General features: G+C 50.1%; 1 protein-coding gene across 2 annotated transcripts in view; it reads left to right on the top strand.

Moving 5' to 3' along the window:
- PITPNM3 (PITPNM family member 3) overlaps positions 1–18,125 on the top strand; it is a 107,594-nt gene that overhangs the window by 40,990 nt on the left and 48,479 nt on the right. For both annotated transcript variants that reach the window (XM_045375501.3, XM_045375499.3), the window contains one exon: positions 12,721–12,768. In XM_045375501.3, the coding sequence (XP_045231436.2) occupies positions 12,721–12,768 (48 nt within the window). The remainder of the gene's footprint in view (positions 1–12,720; positions 12,769–18,125) is intronic.

Here is an 18,125-nt window from a genome sequence, read left to right as displayed (position 1 = left end):
TCACTGTGCCAGGCCTGGGGTTTGTTTGTTTATTTTTAAAAATCATCTTTTCATTTTCATGTGCTCTGATTGATTCTTTTGATTAGCAATCTGATCTTAAGTCATGGAAGCATGGGCTGATGCTACATTTTTAAAAGTCTCCATCTGCATGTTTTAGAACATTTCGGAGTTTTCTGGTAGGTTAGAGATGGGTGGGAATAACTGCACACTTAAGACTGGATTAGTCAGCCAAAGATCATAGGTGAGATTATAACACAGAGCAGGAGATATCTTGATTCGAATGATCTAAGGAGGCACACAGCTGCCATTAACACTATTCAAGTGAAGCAGGTCTTGCCAAAATCTTTTTTAAAAATTGAGATATAAATCCCATACCATAAAACCCACCTTTTTGTAAAATGTACAATTCAGTGGTTTTAGTATATTCATGAAGGGATGCAACCATCACCATTATCTAGCTCAATAATATTTTTTCTTTTCTTTTCTTTCTTTTTGTTTTTATGAGATGGAGTCTCGCTCTGTTGCTCAGGCTGGAGTGCAGTGGCATGACCTCGGCTCACTGCAACCTCTGCCAGCCGGATTCAAGCGATTCTCCGTCCTCAGCCTCCCAAGTAGCTGGGATTACAGGTGCCCGCCATCAGGTCTGGCTAATTTTTGTATTTTTTTAGTAGAGACGGGGTTTCATTATGTTGGCCAGGCTGGTCTTGAACTCCTGACCTCAAGTGATCTGCCCACCTTGGTCTCACAAAGTGCTGGGATTACAGGCATGAGACACCGTGCCTGGCCCAAGAACATTTTCATTTCTGAAAAAAGAAGCCCCATACCCATTAGTGGTCACTCACCATTCCCCTTCCCCCAGCCCTTGGTATTTCATATAAATGGAATCAAACAATATGTAGCGTTTTGTGTGTGACTACTTTCCCTTAGCGTAATGTTTTTGAGATTCATCCATGTTGTAGCATCATGAGTCAGTGCTTCATTTCATTTTATGGCTGAGTATTACTCCATTGTATGGATATGCCATGTCTCATTTATCCCAGTTGATGGACATGTGAGTTGTTTCTACTTTTTGGCTATTACGAATAATGATGCTGTAAGTATTCATATGCAAGTTTTTGTGTGGATATGTTTTCGATTATCTTGCTGATATACATAGGAGTGGAATTGCCATATCATATGGTAATTCTGTTTAAGTTTTTGAAGAACTGCCAAATTCGTTTCCAAAGTAGCTGCCCCACTTTACATTTCCACCAGTAATGTAAAAAGGTTCCAATTTCTCTGCATCCTTGCCAACCCTTGATACTGGCTGCCTTTTTGGATATGGCCATCCTAGTAGGTGTGAAGTGATGTCTCATTGTGGTTTTGATCTTCATTTCTCTAATGACTAATGATGTTGAGTATCTTTTCATGTGCTTATTCATCGTTTGTTTATCTCCTTTGGGGAAATGTCTACTGAAATCTTTTGCCAATTTAAAATTTGGGTTATTTGTCTTTTTATTGTTGAGTTGTAAGGGTTCTTTAATGAATTCTGGACACCAGACCCTTTTCAGATATGCTTTCTCCCATTTTGTGGGTTATCTTTATACTTTTTTTTGATAATGTCTTTTGGAGTATAAAATCTTAAAATTTTGATGAAGTTCAGTTTATCTATTTTTTCTTTTATTGTCTGTGCTTTTGGTGCCATATCTAAGAAACCATTGCCCAGTCCAAGGTCATGAAAATTTACCCCCATGTTTTCTTTGTAAAGTTTTATAGTTTTAACTCTTATATTTAGGTCTTTGATCCACTTTGGATTAATTTTTGTGTATGGTGTGAGGTAGGAGTTCTTTTGAGCATGATTAACTAGTTTTCCCAGCACCATTTTTTTTTTTTTTTTTTTTTTTTTGAGACGGAGTCTCACGCTGTTGCCCAGGCTGGAGTGCAGTGGCGTGATCTCGGCTCACTGCAAGCTCCGCCTCCCGGGTTCCCGCCATTCTCCTGCCTCAGCCTCCTGAGTAGCTGGGACTACAGGCGCCCGCCACCGCGCCCGGCCAATTTTTTGTATTTTTAGTAGAGACGGGGTTTCACTGTGGTCTCGATCTCCTGACCTTGTGATCCGCCCGCCTCGGCCTCCCAAAGTGCTGGGATTACAGGCTTGAGCCACCGCGCCCGGCCCCCAGCACCATTTATTGAAAAGACTATCTCTCATCCATTGAATTGTTTAGGCAGATTTGTCAAAAGTTAATTGATCATAGACATATGGGTTTATTTCTGGACTCCGAGTGCTATTCCACTCATGTGTATATGTTAGTATGCCACACAGTCTTGATTACTGTACACCTGCAGTAAGTTTGAAATCAGGAAGTGGGGGTCCACTAGCTTTGTTCTTCTTTTGCAAGATTATTTAGCTATTCTGTGTTTCTTGCACTTCCATATGAATTTTAGGTCAATTTCTGCAAAAATGCCAGTGGGGATTTTGATAGGGATTGTGTTGACTCTGTAGATCAATTTGAGGAGTATTGTCATCTTAACAATATCAGTTCCAATCCATGAACGTGAGAAATCTTTACATTTATGTAAGTCTTCTTTAATTTCTTTCAATGATGTTTTAAAGTTTTCAGTGTACAAGTCTTGCACTTGTTTTGTTAAATTTATTCCTAAGTATTTTAGTCTTTTCGATGCTAATGTAACTGGAATTGTTTTCTTAATTTCATTTTCAGACCGTTTATTGCAAGTGTATGGAAATATAATTGAGTTTTGTATACTGATCCTCTATCTTGCAACCTTGCTGAACTCATTTATTAGTTTTATTTTGGAGGGGATTCTTTAGTATTTTCTATGCATAGGATTACATCATCTTTGAATAGGTAGTTGAACTTTTCCCTTTCCAATCTGGATAGCTTTTATTTCCTTTTCTTATCTAATTTCCCTAACTAGAGTCTCCAACGTAATATTGAACAGAAGTAATGACAGCAGACATCTTGTTTTATTCCTGATCTTAGGGGGAAGGTTTTCAGTCTTTTACCATTAAATATGATGTTAACTATGAATCTTTTGTTGTTGTCCTTCATCTAGTTGATGAAGTTCCCTCCTATTTCTAGTTTGTTGAAATGTATTTTTTACCATAAAAAGGTGTTGGATTTTGCTGGAATTTTTTTTTTTTTTTTTTTGGAGACATGTATTGAGATGCTTATATGGTTTTTGTCTTTTAGTCTGTCAACATGGTATGTTACATTGACTGATTTTCACATCCTGAATAACTTTGCATTCCTGTGATAAATTCCGCTCAGTCCTTGAGAAATCTTGTTATCTCACTATTCTTTTACGCTTGGGGTTTATATATCTCTTCCAGGATAATGTATACTAACAATCTATGAGCTGTTATTTAAGGAATGATTTACAATCTAGGTTCTTCTTGTTCTTAAGACAAACTTAGTGTCAGCAAGGCCACGTTCTTGTTGACAGGAAGGAAGCAGTCACTGCCTGGGTATCCCTGATCAATTTCTCTGCCTCTAGCTTTCCAGAGAGCTATTTTTTCCTACCATTCACCCCCTGACTCTGGTTTATGACCTTGTATCTAGATACATGCTTCTCAAAGAGTGGCCCCTGGACCAACAGCATTAACATCTCTTGGCAACTGGTTGGAAATGTGACTTTGGGGGTCACATTTCTAGACCCCTAGACCTACTGAATCAGTCAAATTCTAGGAGCAGGGCTCAGAATCCACATTTTAACTAGTCCTGTGATTTTGATGCATACTAAAATTTGAGAGCCACTAATGACTGTGACACTAAGTGGGTTTAAGGACTCCACAGGTCCAATTCCCTCTTCCCTTCAGTCACTGAGTTGGATATCTTCCTTCCACGTTGTTGGTTTTTATCTAATATTTAGTAGTATTTGTGCATAAGCCAGTTTGTGTTTGCAGTTCCCTGTCAGCCCATCTCTGAGTGATAGGAATATATGTGTTTAATGAAACCTGCTGTCGTCGAATTATTGGGGAAGGTAGAAAATGTCGCTGGTGTGAGTTGAACCAGTTGCTTCTGCTTTATTCCTCTTGGGTATTTTCAGCTTTCCATGGTGTCCTGTCCTTCAAACAGTCATCCTTTCTCACACTTGGGGACAGATGCTTTGCTTGGCATAAGCAGGGGTTGGGGGAGGACCAAGACACCTGGCTCCTCTACTATGGAAGCCCAGATGATCGATCACAAGAGGTTTCTTTGCTTCTGTATATTTCACCCATGAGCCTGCTGTTCCTTCTGTGCTGCCTCCATCACTGGCCACAGATCTTTCTTTTTTGAGATGGAGTCTTGCTCTGTTGCCCAGGCTGGAGTGCAGTGGTGTGATAATTCCTTGCAACCTCCGCCTCCTGGGTTCAAGTAATTCTCCTGCCTCCCACGGCTAATTTTTTAAATATTTTTATTAGAGACAGTGTTTCACTATGTTGGCCAGGCTGTTCTCAAACTCCTGACCTCATGATCCACCCACCTCGGCCTAAGTGCTGGGATTACAGGTGTGAGCCACCGCACCCCGCCAAGCCACAGCCCTTTCTTTGCAGGCTTGAGCTTATGGGTTTTCTTTCTCCTGGGCTAGCGTTATGGGCATTTGTCCTTTGCAGTCACACAGGGCTCCACACACTTGATTTACTTTTTTTTTTTTTTTTTTTTTTTTTGAGACGGAGTCTTGCTCTGTTGCCCAGGCTGGACTGCAGTGGCCGGATCTCAGCTCACTGCAAGCTCCGCCTCCCGGGTTTACGCCATTCTCCTGCCTCAGCCTCCCGAGCAGCTGGGACTACAGGCGCCCGCCACCTCGCCCGGCTAGATTTTTGTATTTTTTAGTAGAGACGGGGTTTCACGGTGTTAGCCAGGATGGTCTCGATCTCCTGACCTCGTGATCCGCCCGTCTCGGCCTCCCAAAGTGCTGGGATTACAGGCTTGAGCCACCGCGCCCGGCCCACACTTGATTTTCTACTCTACTGTTGCCATCTTGAAATTTTTAATTAGGTTGAACAAAGGGACCCATATTTTCATTTTATACTGGACCCTGAAAATTATGTAACCAGTCCTGCCTCCTTCCTTAGATCTCTCTGCCTTTTAACTTTTGCGGATGCCACACAGTTTCTGGTCTGCTAAGGACACTTCTTATTTTACAGTGCTACTAAAGATTAATTCACATAAAAATGCTTGATGTCATTTTCTAGGGATCTGGAGGAGGAGAAAAAGACTAGATCATGTAGTCAGTTTACCATCTTTATCCAATCCTACCACGATGCTTCTAAAATAGAAATCCAGTCCTATCATTCTGCCACGAAATTGGCAAGTAGGTCTTTGTTGCCTGCAGTATGAAGTATAGATCCCCCAGCCTGGCACAGAAGGCCATCCACAATGTGGTTCCAGCCTTCCTTCTAACAATCATAAATTTCCAGAGTTAGTGAGTTTCCTATCACTACAGGAATCTAACAGCCCTGGAAGAGCTACCATGAGAGACATAAAGGGGCTGTCAAATTGTTGCTGAACCCAATAATTCCAAGGTTATCTCTGATTCTGATATTCATGGCTTCCTGGCCATCCCTCCCTTCCTCTTCTATCCCCTACTGTATCCTAGTCAAATGGCCAGGGGGCTGCTTGCAGAGAGATCCCTGAACTCACGTGGAGCTCGTCAGCTTCCTGCCTTTGCCCCAGCTCTTCCCCTGACTTCATCTCTAGCTCCCACAATCCCAGGCACTGACTCTGGGAAGCCTCCTTGATACTCCAGCCTCTCCCAGACCACTGTCCTCATGCCTAGCACAGCTGAGTTGATCTCTTATCTGTTGCACGGACCATTCTGCTGACAGCTGTGCGTTTCTGGTAGTGTCCCTTTCCTCCCTGTCTGAGCCCCAAGCGGTGAGGGGCTCTTTGTGCACTCATACATTCCTTCCCTCACCGATGCATGCAGTGCACAGGAATGGACACTTACTCTGTGTCAGACCCTGTGCTGGTCACCGCAGGGGACACACAGATGACTCAGAAGTAGACTCAGAATTGACTGGCTCCCAGACGGGGGTGGGTCAGTGACAGTCCAGTGAGCTAATTGCTCTAACAAGATGGGGAACAAGGCACAGAGGGCTCAAAGAGGAGGTAGCGCTAGAGCTGCTGCATGAGGAACTAAGGAGGCTTTGCTGGGGTTGGGACAGACCAATGAGGGCAGAGGGAGCTGCAGGGACAAAGGTGCAGAGGGAGGTGAGGGAAGCAGGGAGAGTTGGAGAATTTGTCCTGACTAAGGTTGGACAAGCTATGAGGTTGTCATTCCTTAAATGACAGCTCATAGATTGTTAGTATAAATTGTCCTGGAAGAGATATAAAAACCCCAAGCATAAAAGAACAGTGAAATACAAGATCTGTCAAGGACTAAGTGGAATTTAGCCCAGGTATGCAAAGTTATTATGTGAAAATCAATCGATGCAACATAATATATTGATGAAATAAAAGACATGGAAAAGATGTAGAATAAAAGGTATGGGAAGCAGGGAGATTTAGGGGAGTTTGTCCTGACTGAGGTTGGGGTGTGAAGCATTGGGCTGGGGGTGAGGTGTGGAGCTAGGGGATGGTAAAAAGGGGTGGGAGGTCTTGGAGAAGAGGCAGGGGTGGAAAAGCTGGAGATGAAGACCTTCAATGCCAGGCTGAGGAGTTGGGGGCCTTCTTGGGAGTGTCCCTGTGGATCGACTGAATGGTTTAAGCAGGGGGAGCGAAGAGCCACTGTTTAGAAAGATTATTCCAGAAGCCAATGTGGAGGAGAACAGGAGGGGCCAGGGAATGAGTGTAAGGGCTTATGCTGGGCCAGGTGAGGGGTAATGAGCGTTGAGTCTCAACCTGCAGCTCACGGGAGGCTCCATGCTGGGAGTGGTCTGAGCAGGGAGGAGCGTGCAGGTCTTCCCTCCTCAGCCAGCCTTCATGAGCAAAGTCGCCAGTCTGGCCCGGAGCCTGGCCAGGGCTCCCAGTGCTGAGTAAGGGGAGAGCCCAGGGCAAATTGCGGCTTTAGCGGCTCCTGTCCCTGCTCCACAGGGGCTGTCCCTGACACTTTCTGGTTTATCAGGAGGAGAATTCCCAGTTCTTTATTCTCCAAGGCCCCATCTCTCTGAACCACTCCCCCTGCAGCCACCAACTCTCCAGTTTGATGCAGGAAGGCTCTCCTGTTTCAGAAGTTTGCCGAAAGGGCTTCTGTTCTTGGCCACACATTTTGCTTCTCTTGCTCTCGGGGAACTCACGATTTGTTGGAAGGGGATTGGAAGAAGAGATATAAAATTACTCAGGAAACCATTCGCGGGACTTGGGAGTCTCTTCTCAGAAGAGATGATGTGGCTCAGCCTTCTAGGGCTGTGTGAGTTCAGGACAGGCAAGATTCCTGGGGCCCAGAGCTTGGGGTGCGCAACAAAACCCCGGCCTTCCCGGCCCGTAGCCCTCTCCACGTAGCCCATCCTGTCTGCGGGAGTTTCTGGCAGCTCCTCCGCTGCAAACAAGCTCCAGCAGAGGCAAAGCTGTCGGGCCCATGAGCCCTGCAAAGCTCCAGGCTAAGTGGGGTCTCATTTAGGCGGCAGCTGAGCCAGCTGCACAGTTGGTTAATCACCCTCGTCCTGGGAGCCTGCTAAATCAGGAAGCCAGGTTCAAGCCGGCTCCTCCCTCGCTGGCGGTTTCCAGGGAAGATGGAGCCGGCTTGGACTGGGTAGGCAAGGCCGGCTTCCTGCTGTCCGGGCCCCACACTTACCTCGTCAAACAGCAGGGCTTGTTCCGGACCCCGTCGGTGTCTTCACCAGCCCTGGGATCCCCGAGATGCCTGGCTCAGGCTGCGCTGCCGGAAAGATGAAGCCCAAAGCAAACACCAGCCAGTCCCCACGCCTCTGGACGCATCCTCTCTGCGCCCCTTGTAAATGTCCCCTTCTCTGCTCCCCACCTCCCCACCCCTCAGCCCCTGACTGTGGCAGCCTTCCCCTGTCCCATGCCTTCCTCCTCTAGGAAGCACTACCCAGGCTGCCTGAGCCGCCCTGGGAAGCCCCTGCTCTAGGAAGCCCCCCACCAATAGAGGGCACGGTGAAATTGTGGGAATAGCCCTTGCCAGTATTGGGGTGTCCGAGGGACCAGATCCCAACGTTCGGGAAGTGATTTTATCTTGCTGAGGCTCAGCAGCCTTACTGCACAGGCGTGGAATCCAACGATTTTGTGTGCGGGAAAGTACTAGGCAAGCCAGAAAGCACCTGCGTGTCCAGGCACAGCCTTCACGGCGGGCTTTGAGGAGACCCAGAGCTTGGCCCCGACCTCCTTTCTGACATTTTCCCTCTTCTTACCCACGTGCAGCCTGTGCACTGGCGTTTCGAGGACACTCACCTGATGGCCTCTTCTCACCTGGGTCCTTGAGCTTCTTCCGGCCTCTGAACTCTGCATTCCCAGCAACCCCAGCTGCATCCTCAGTATCCCCAGCAACCCCAACTCTCATCCTTGCCCACCTCCCCAGCCTGCCCACCTCCCCACCTCTGGACATCCTGCCCAGGCTAAAGTCATATTTCCACCCTGGTAATGAAAGTATTGGATGGTCTGGAGAACTCGTAAATTGTTTCCGTGAGTACCAGCTCCGGGCCTGGCGTGAGAATGTGGAGGTAATGACTCAGGCCTGGCCCCTCCCTGCGCTGGAGTCCTCCCCTCCTCCAGGGCCTGACACATAGTAGATGCCCGAGAAATGCCAGAAGCGTCTGTGTTACAGTCAGGGCTCAGGGCCGGCGCTCCAGAGGGTTGCACGTATTGGATTTGCTGTTCTGAAGTCTGAATAGTGTTATCTTCAAGTTTGTTTGTTTGTTTGTTTGAAACGGAGTCTTGCTCTGTTGCCCAGGCTGGAGTGCAGTCGCACTATCTCGGCTCACTGCTACCTCTGCCTCCTGGGTTCAAGTGATTCTCCTGCCTCAGCCTCCCGAGTAGCTGAGATTACAGGCGTGCGCCACCACACTCAGCTAATTTTTGTATTTTTAGTAGAGACAGGGTTTCACCATGTTGGCCAGGCTGGTATCGAACTCCTGACCTCAGGTGATCCACCCACCTTGGCCTCCCAAAGTGCTAGGATTACAGTCGTGAACCACCGTGCCCGGCCAAGTTTGTGTTTTGTAAGTGAAGTCTAATGGGACAGTGCATACGTGCGGGGGTACTTGGTGGGCAATTCTCACATGGTTCTGCCTCCTGCTGCCTTGAAGCCTCCTGGGATCTTGGCCTCCGACTCTTCTGACCTCTGGCTTCTCAGCCCCACCCCCACCCAGCTTTCTTTTCCCTACCCCTGCCCATAAACAGCCGCTGGCCTCCCTGCATGCCAGAGCCTGGGTGTAGGCAGGGCTGAGGTTAGGTGCTCATACTCCACCATGTCTTGGGGCGAGGCAGCTATCCCCACCCTGGGCTGGCAGTGCCATAGAGCATTCCAAGGGTGATTCAGAGGGGAATAAACCTCTCACTCACCTAGTGCATTTCAGCGTGGAGGTTGCAAGACTCTTGTCTACCCTGGGTGGGGCCAGCAGGCCTGTGGGAGGGGCACATACTTGGCTCAACTTTCCAACTGTCACTCACAGCATGGTTTGTTGGCCCAGTGGCTGGCAGGAGGGGGATCCTGGGTGCTGGTGGGGCCTGTGTGTGTATGCCAAGCTAAGGAGCAAGGGCCCTGGGGCCTGGGAGGGCCTGCACTCATCCCTCGAGTATCCCTGGGCATGAGAAAATAATAGTAGCAAATAGAAAACACTGACTGGGCACGGTGGCTCACGCCTGTAATCCCAGCCCTTTGGGAGGCTGGAGTGGGCGGATCACCAGGTCAAGAGACTGAGACCATCTTGGCCAACGTGGTGAAACCCCATCTCTACTAAAAATACAAAAATTAGCTGGGCGTGGTGGTGAGTGCCTGTTGTCCCAGCTACTCAGGAGGCTGAGGCAGGAGAATCGCTTGAACCAGGAGGCGGAGGTTGCAGTGAGCCGAGATGGCGCCACTGCACTCCAGCCTGGTGACAGAGCGAGACTGCGTTAAAAAAAAAAAAAAAAAAAGAGAGAGAGAGAGAAAGAAAGAGAGAAAGAAAGAAAACACCATAATAGGTTTTAGAGCATCCTCAGGGAAAAGGAAAAATGTTATATTTTAGTACCTTTAGCAACATTTTTTTTTTCTGTTTGAAAAAGGGACCTCACATTTCCTTTTTGCATGGGGCCTTCCTCATTCTGCAGCTGCTTTTAGGTGGAGTGTGATAGAAAAAGCAGGAGGTTTGGATTTGGAAGAGTCTGCAAGCCCCTTCACCTCTTCAGGCCTTGGTTTTCTTATCTGTGAATGGTCTTCCTTCCCAGGGCCGCGCTCTCTCACACCCCCGCTTTGCCTTGAACTTGGCATTCCATAAACGTGATCTTGCTGGCTGGTTTGGAACGCCAAGCCCTTTCCTCTACTGTCAAAACTGAAATCTCTGCTCTGGCACGGGCTTCCTTGGGGTCCTCAGTCAGAATGAATCTTTCCCTGTCCCCCTGTCTCTGCCGGTCTTGCCTGTCACTGCCGTCGGCGATGCGCTGCCCTGCACGGTGGTGTTCTTGCTCCTTCCTCACCCTGACTTCCTCATCTCTGCATCCCCCACAGCCCTTAGTATGGGGCTCGGCCCATAGAAGGTGCTTTTTCGAATGCATGTCTCCATTTCTCTGCTAGGCCCCAGTTCTGCTGGGTGCTCAAAGCTGACTTTCTTTAGGGGCAGCAAAGTGTGATGGGCCTTAACTGGCGCTCAGACATGGTGCGGGCCTTCGCTCCCTGACCTGTGTATCGGCCACTGGGTCATTCCTTGTTCCCGTCCACATCTGTGCTGCTCTTGCACCTGGGAAACAGTCTGTGCCCATCCTGTTGTGCTGTGTGGGGACTGCTCTATGATGGCATCCAGGTCTCTGTTCTCTATCTGGGCCCTTCTTGGGCCTAGGTTTTGTCACGGCCCCTGGGTCTGGGGAGTGCTGTGAGCTGGCATCTAGCATTAACCATTGATTCTCTCTGTCTGGCTCCACCTGGGATCATGATGAAGACAAAAGGGACAAGGTCTTGAATCAATTGTTAGAGGTAAACAAGTGAAAAACCAAGAATCAGAATCATCCTCACTTACTGAACACCTGTTATATGCCTGACTGTGTTCTGAAGGCTTTACACACACATATATATATATATATTTTTATTTGTCTTCTTTTTTGGAAACAGAATCTCATTCTGTCACCCAGGCTGGAGTGCAGGGGTGTGATTTCGGCTCACTGCAACCTCCACCTCCTGAGTTCAAGCGATTCTCCTGCCTCAGCCTCCCGAGTAGCTTCGGGATTATAGACATGCGCCACCACGCCCGGCTAATTTTTGTATTTTAGTAGAGACAGGGTTCCACCATGTTGCCGGGCTGGTCTCAAACCCCTGACCTCTAGGTGATCTGCCCACCTCCGTCTCCCAAAGTGCTGGGATTACAGGCATGAACCACCGTGCCCAGCAGGCTTTACGTATATTAATCATTTAATATCCACAGTAACCCTCCGAGGCAAGTACCAGTACTATCCCCATTTTATAGATTGGAAGACTGAGGCATATACAGGTTGCGTAACTTGCCCAAGGGTGCATGGTTCGTAAGTGAAGAAGCTGGCATTTGAATCCAGGTATCCAGTCATAATTCAGTGTCACTCAAGGGCATTCAGGACTTGGAGATTCTTAGCGAGTACTGGATCCCTGCTATCTTGTAGGAATGAACCCAGAGAGGGAGAGTGCTGGACCCTATGAGACACAGTGGGCCAGAGGGAGCCTAAAACGGAGTCAGCCTCCAGATTCCAGCTGGACGCTCTTCCCACTGTTTACCGCTGCCTGCTTTCGAGAGGGCCCGGGGGCCATGATCCCAGGATTCAGGGGACATGGGCCATGAAGGCGGCCCTGGCAGGCAGAGGGCTGCAGAAACAGGGTGATGGATTCCGATGGACACACCTGGAGAAGTTTCATGTGAGAGGCAGGCACAGGGTCAGGAGAGGAGCCACCCACCAGGCCCTGGAGTGTGGGCTGTGGAGATGGAGTAGGTTCTTAGACTGGAGTTGCCCTTCAGTTCTGCAGGGGAGGAAATGAGGTAGCTTTGCATGGGGAAGGGTTCTCGAGTCCCTTGGGGAGACCAGGAGGTGACTTCACTTTGTGCCTTGGAACCCTTCCTCAGAGAACTGGGGCCCTAGAGGAAGCCGCAGACACATTTTGGGAGGGGCCGCAGGCTTCTAGGGAAGCTTTGGTCATGGGCGGTGTGCAGTGTTTGGGAGTGGCCACAGAAGACATCTGGGGGGCAGTGGGATACGCAGATCTAGAGCTAAGGAGAGAGGCCTGGGCCAGAGGCAGAGCCCTGGCAGTGGTTTGTGGGCTTGGAGTTCAGTGTGGACCCTCGGAGGAGAGAGTGAGTTTAGAGAGGCAGGCGGCTCCTGGGAAGCCGCTGCTTTGTAGAGGAGGGAGGAGAGGAGGGGCTGGAGGACAAGACAGAGGTGGAAAGGCCTGAGGAGGCAGAGGAGCCAGGCTGTGCTCTCCCCAGAAATGGCATCAGGTGTGGCATGAAGGGCCAAGGGCTAGGTCAGGGCATGGCAGAGCAGGGCATAAAGTGGTGGGAGGTAACTCTGCCCATCCCAAGCTCTCAAGTGAGGGCCAGAGGCAGCTCCAAGCAGCCTCCCTGGGAACCACAGTGCCTGGCAACAGTGACAAGGATCTGCTCACGTTTCTTTTCTTTTTCTGCAGGAGAAGGGACCGCGCCGTGCACATCCAGCATCCTCCAGGAGAAGCAGCGTGAGTCAAGCCTGACCCCGTGGGGTCATTACTTCCCCTTGGATGGGTCCAAGCTCGTTGAGCCTGGGTCCCCTCTCATCCATTCAGAGCCGGGTAGGGTGGCAAGATCCCTGCCATCTTGCCTGCAGGCAGGACTGGAGGGCCTGAGGTCACTCAGCCTGAGTTTGGGCCACTCTCTAACCCATGAACTGAGCCCCTCGGGTTCCTGAGTTCCTGTCGCTGGGCAGCTCAGGCCAGCTCACGTCTCCCTCTCTGGGGAATCCACAGGGCCAGAGGGAGGGGTGGGAGGCTGGTGGGTTGGGAGCATGAGCTCAGCAGAGCAGATGAGATCATGGCATGAGGACAGAGAGGAGGATAGGAATGGGGAACATGGCCCCTGTGTCCATCACCTTTGGGTGACACAACTTCCAGGAACCACAGACGGTGTCATGGTGACTGACATGACTGAGTGAGGTTCAGAGACACCTCATTCCTGGATGTGCCCGGGGTGATGATCCTCAGTATTGCTCTGTGAAGAGGCCACCTCTCTGCAGAGCCCGTGGCCCTGTGGCTGAGTCCCTGTCCTCTGTGTTATACAGGCGTCTCCAGGTTTCCTTCCCCCTGTGCTTTCCCAGAGAGACGAGCGCAGCATTGGACCCAGGAAAGACTTGGTCGAGACGTGGCCATTTGCTGACATAGTGACCTCAGGACGTCTTCCTTGGACATTCTGGGAGGACTCAGTGGCCAATGTCTGGGCCAAATGTCTTTGCTGTTGGCATTATTGACTTCCACATGCGGCTGGGTCAGGAGAGGAGTCCATGTGTGTTTGGGGTGGCGTTGTACTCAGAACTTTCCTGACTTCTCTCTCCTGCTCCTTTGATCTATAGTTGCAGTTTTGCGGGGGCTCAGTCCACTCTGCCCACCACTTCCTCGGGCTCAGGCCTGCGGCCGCTCTGCAAACTCTTCCATCCTTCAGTTGCTGTCCTGAGGTGGAGGCGCCTATGACACCAGCCTTCCTATGGCCTGGAACCCAGCCTTGAGTGGGTACACAGACATCCCCTGCCAGAGAAACTTTCTCTTATTGTTTTTGAGACAGAGTCTTGCTCTGTTGCCTAGGCTGGAGTGCAGTGGCATGATCTCGGCTCACCACAACCTCTGCCTCCCAGGTTCAAGCGATTGTCCCGCCTCAGCCTCTTGAGTAGCTGGGATTATAGGCGCCCTCCACCATGGCTAGCTAATTTTTGTATTTTTAGTAGAGACGGGGTTTCGCCATGTTGGCCAGGCTGGTCTTGAACTCCTGACCTCAGGTGATCTGCCTGCCTCAGCCTCCCAAACTGCTGGGATTACAGACATGAGCCATTGTACCTTACCTGGAGAATATTTTTCTGCTTCGAATAATCAATGGCAATTTCATAGACAAAGCCCTTCAGGGGCTGGTAGGTGTGAATATCTTTGTCAGGGGCACCCCAAAGCCCAGGCCATAAGGGCATCAGGCCATGGGAAGGACAGGGCAGAGACGACGGCAGTTCTCTTTCCCTAGCCCTTGTAGGGGTGTAAGGAACTGAGCTCAGCACAAGGGAACTGTGTTAAAATATATCTGCGGGTCTTTAATGTATAGAGGTGAAAAAGATGTTCAGCACAGGTTTTGAGAGATGGGGCCATGCCACGCCGCGCTAAGCCATGGGGGAAGCACTGGGTTTGGTCAGGAGACAGAAGGGCCAGGAAGCCCACTCAAGGCTGGGTTCCAGGCCATAGAAAGGCTGATGTCATAGGCGCCTCCACCTCAGAACAGCAGCTGAGGTGTGGAAGAGCTTGCAGAGTGGCTGCAGGCCTGAGCCCGGGGAGGTGGTGGGCAGAGTGGACTGGGCCTCCCAAAGTTGCAAGGCCCAGAGCCCTTGTTGGGTTTTCTGCTGGAAAGGCAGGGCAGAGCAGGAGAACTACCTAGGGCTGGCTGATTTGCATGTCGAGGGCTCTGGGCTCTGGGCTGTAGGGCTGGTGTCCCATTGTCTGGTAGCTGGCCCTGGGTTGATTTAGGGCCAGGGAAGTATTGGTTTGGCGGGTGAGAGTTAGACAGAGAAGGTGGTTGGGGATATGGGTTTGGGACTGGTCCGTTTGCCTATGAAAGGCGCCCTCAAAGGGAGTGGTTATTACCTCTAGGAATTAGCCAGCCCTGGGAGGGGCAGTCTCTTCCTGGCCAGCAAGGCCCCTGAGATGCCAAAACATTGTAAAATAGCAAGCATGCTGAGCACAGGGGTGTCACCACATTCCCCAGGAATGCAGGAGAGGAAAGGAACCCATCATCTCGCCTTCTGAGCACCTGGCCAGAGGAGACAGCGGCAGCCCCGAAGCACAAGCAGCCGCCCGACGCGGGGCTTGTCTCCGGGATGCCAAACCACGGCTCTGTTTTCCACAGACACAATTGAATTGACGAGATGTTTAGTGACCTCTGGACCTGACTGAAGAAAAATGTATGTTTAAATAGTTAGAATTCTATTGCTGAAGGCTGTCATCAAATTCTGCTCCTTCAGAATGTTCTTCTCGGGCCGGGCGCGGTGGCTCACACCTGTAATCCCAGCACTTTGGGAGGCTGAGGTGTGTGGATCACCTGAGGTCGGGAGATCGAGACCTGCCTGGCCAATATAGCGAAACCCCGTCTCTACTAAAAATACAAAAGTTAGCCAGGTGTGATGGTGCATGCCTGAAATCCCAGCTACTGGGGAGGCTGAGGCGGGAGAATCGCTTGAACCCGGGAGGCGGAGGTTGCCGTGAGCCAAGATCGTGCCATTGAATTCCAGCCTGGGTGACAGAGCAACACTCCATCTCAAAAAAAAAAAAAAAGTGTTCTTATTTAGCAAAGAATGACAGCATATGTGCAGATGCATTCAGGAGCTCAAATGATACCTTGGAGGTCATCTAGGTTGGGGATGCCCAAATGAGCCTAAGGTTTTCAGCCGTGAGGAAAACAATAATACTGTACTGTGTTTTTCCATCGCGTTGAGCATATTCCATTGAGAGGACTCCTTTTCACAGAATTCTACAATTACATCCTGCCTAGTTTTGGCATTAAAATGCTTTTTCTTTTATGAAATGATGGTGATGATCAATGGTAATGTGTTTGTTTATTTTTAAGGCAAAATTGGCAGAAGAAAAATCTGTGACCTGAATTAAAAAAAGAAGAATCGCAATGGCTTGCATTTATAATGGTGCTTTTCCACATAAAACGTACTTGCATGCAAATTATCTTCTTTAATAGTTCCACTGGGTTTTTGAAAACTCACTAAACACAAGTTGCGAGGTGGTAAAAGTTGCCCTGGCACCAGGAGTCAGAACATCCTGGGACTGGTGTGATGGTGTCTGGGGTTGCAGGGTGGTAAGGCCTGGGTTTGACACTCAGCTTCTCTCGTTTAGTAGCTGTGACATTTTGGACAAGTTACTTGATGTCTCTGAGCCTCAGCTTACTCAGTTGTGGAGAGATGAACATACTGTCATGCTGGGCGCAGTGGCTCATGCCTGTAATCCCAACACTTTGGGAGACCAAGGCGGGAGGATTGCCTGAGCTCAGGAGTTCGAGACCAGCCTGGGCAACATGGTGAAGCCCCATCTCTACTAAAATACAAAAAATTAGCCGCGCATGGTGGCGTGTGCCTATAATCCCAGCTACTTGGGAGGTTGAGGCAGGAGAATCGCTTGAACCCGGGAGGTGGAAGTTGCAGTGAGCCGAGATTGTGCCACTGCACTCCAGCCTGGCAACAGAGTGAGACTGCGTCTCAAAAATAAAATAAAATAAAATAAAAATAAATAAAGAAAAGAAAAGATGGCCATACCGTCTACTTCTTAGAGTTGCTGAGGGCACCAGAGATGGTATCTGTGAGATACTAGGATCCACGCACGGTGGATAGAAAGTACTGATGGTTCTCACTTGTTACTGGACGGATGTGCCTTGGAAGCTGGCACACCTGGTGCCCATGTGATGATGAATCTTATCAAGTGGGGCTCAGTCTTGCTGGCGCTCTGCTGGTCCTGCGGCTGCCTCAGTTGCCATTGTCACAGCAGTGTTTCCCCAAGCGTTGGAGTCCCCAGAGAGGAGGACATGAGCCGGCCAGACAGCATGGGGCCTCTTGGGTTGGGAGTGTGGGGAGGGAGGCCACCATGGGCCTCTCAGGACAGGCGCAGGTATAAGGTTGCAAGGGCTTGTCTGCAGTGGCTGTGCAGGGAGGGGTGTCCTGGACACTTTCTCCTTTGCGGCTGCCAGGCAGCCCCAGCCTTCACTGTGCAGTTGGCCAGGCGGCCTGGCAGCCTGCTGTCACTGGCGCGAGCCTGCTATTTGAAACCAAACTAGAGGAAGCCAAGGGAGCCTTTGTGTGTGGGGGCTCGGTGGGGGCCAGAGAAGAGAGAGGGCCTTGGACTTGGGGGAGGAGACCTGAGCGACCTCCTGCTGAGTTGCTGTGCAGTCTCAGCTCCTGCCTGGGGCCTGTCTGTCTGTACATGGAGTCCCTCCTGGGTCTGACGTTCTCAGCGTCTTCTGTTGCCGCTTCTCTGTCCCCTGGCTTCCTCTGTCTGTGCCTGTTTGTGTTTCTGCATTGTTCCTGCTGCTCCATTCGTTAGCACAGTGACCATTTCCAGAGTGCTTCCACCACACCTGCCATGGTGCTGGCTGTAGGGACTCAGAGATCTTACGTGTTTCCATCGAACCTCACTCCTTCTGTGCTTCCATCCAGTGTGCATGGCACCATCCTCCAGGAGTCCAAGCCAGAAGCCTTCTAGACTTCTCTCTCTCTGTCACCATCCACTGTCAAATCAGCCGCTCCTAGTGTCACTCAACCTCCAGCAATGCTATGAGACCCACCCACTCCGCTCTGTCCCCGTCCGTTCTCTAGTTGAGGCCCTGTCTTCTCTCTCCTGGACCATTGCATCCTCCGGTGCACTGGCCTCCCTGCCTCCTTACCTCCCTACCTCCCTGCCTCCCTGCCTCCCTGCTTCCCATCTCACCCACTCTGGTCCTCCCTTCAGAGTGTCAGAGAGACTTTGGAGGAGGAAAGCCTGGTCCTCACAGCCCCTGCTTCCCCTCCCATGGCTCCTCTCCTATGAAGCGTGAATCTTGCCCCCATGCGACCTTACCTGCCCATTTTCTCCTCTTCCTGTCAGCTGTCCCCCTTCCCTTCCACCCCGACTCTGGGAGGGGCACGGACTCTCTAAGCACAGTTTTCTTGTGGGCTAATTGGGAAGCCTGAGCAGCCCATCCATCTCTGTAGAGGAGACAGAGGCAGTTCCTCTGCAGCAAATGGTGGGAAGGATCAGGGTCCCTCTGTACCCCTCACTGTTGGCCTCTGCCCTTGTGGCCCCATTCATGGCAGCCGGGGTCGCTCATGCTGAATCCA

This window comes from Macaca fascicularis, chromosome 16 (genome assembly GCF_037993035.2).
Source record: "Macaca fascicularis isolate 582-1 chromosome 16, T2T-MFA8v1.1".
Taxonomy (NCBI): domain Eukaryota; kingdom Metazoa; phylum Chordata; class Mammalia; order Primates; family Cercopithecidae; genus Macaca; species Macaca fascicularis.
Note: the sequence above shows the minus strand (reverse complement) of the source record. Positions and strands in the feature narration are given on the sequence as shown.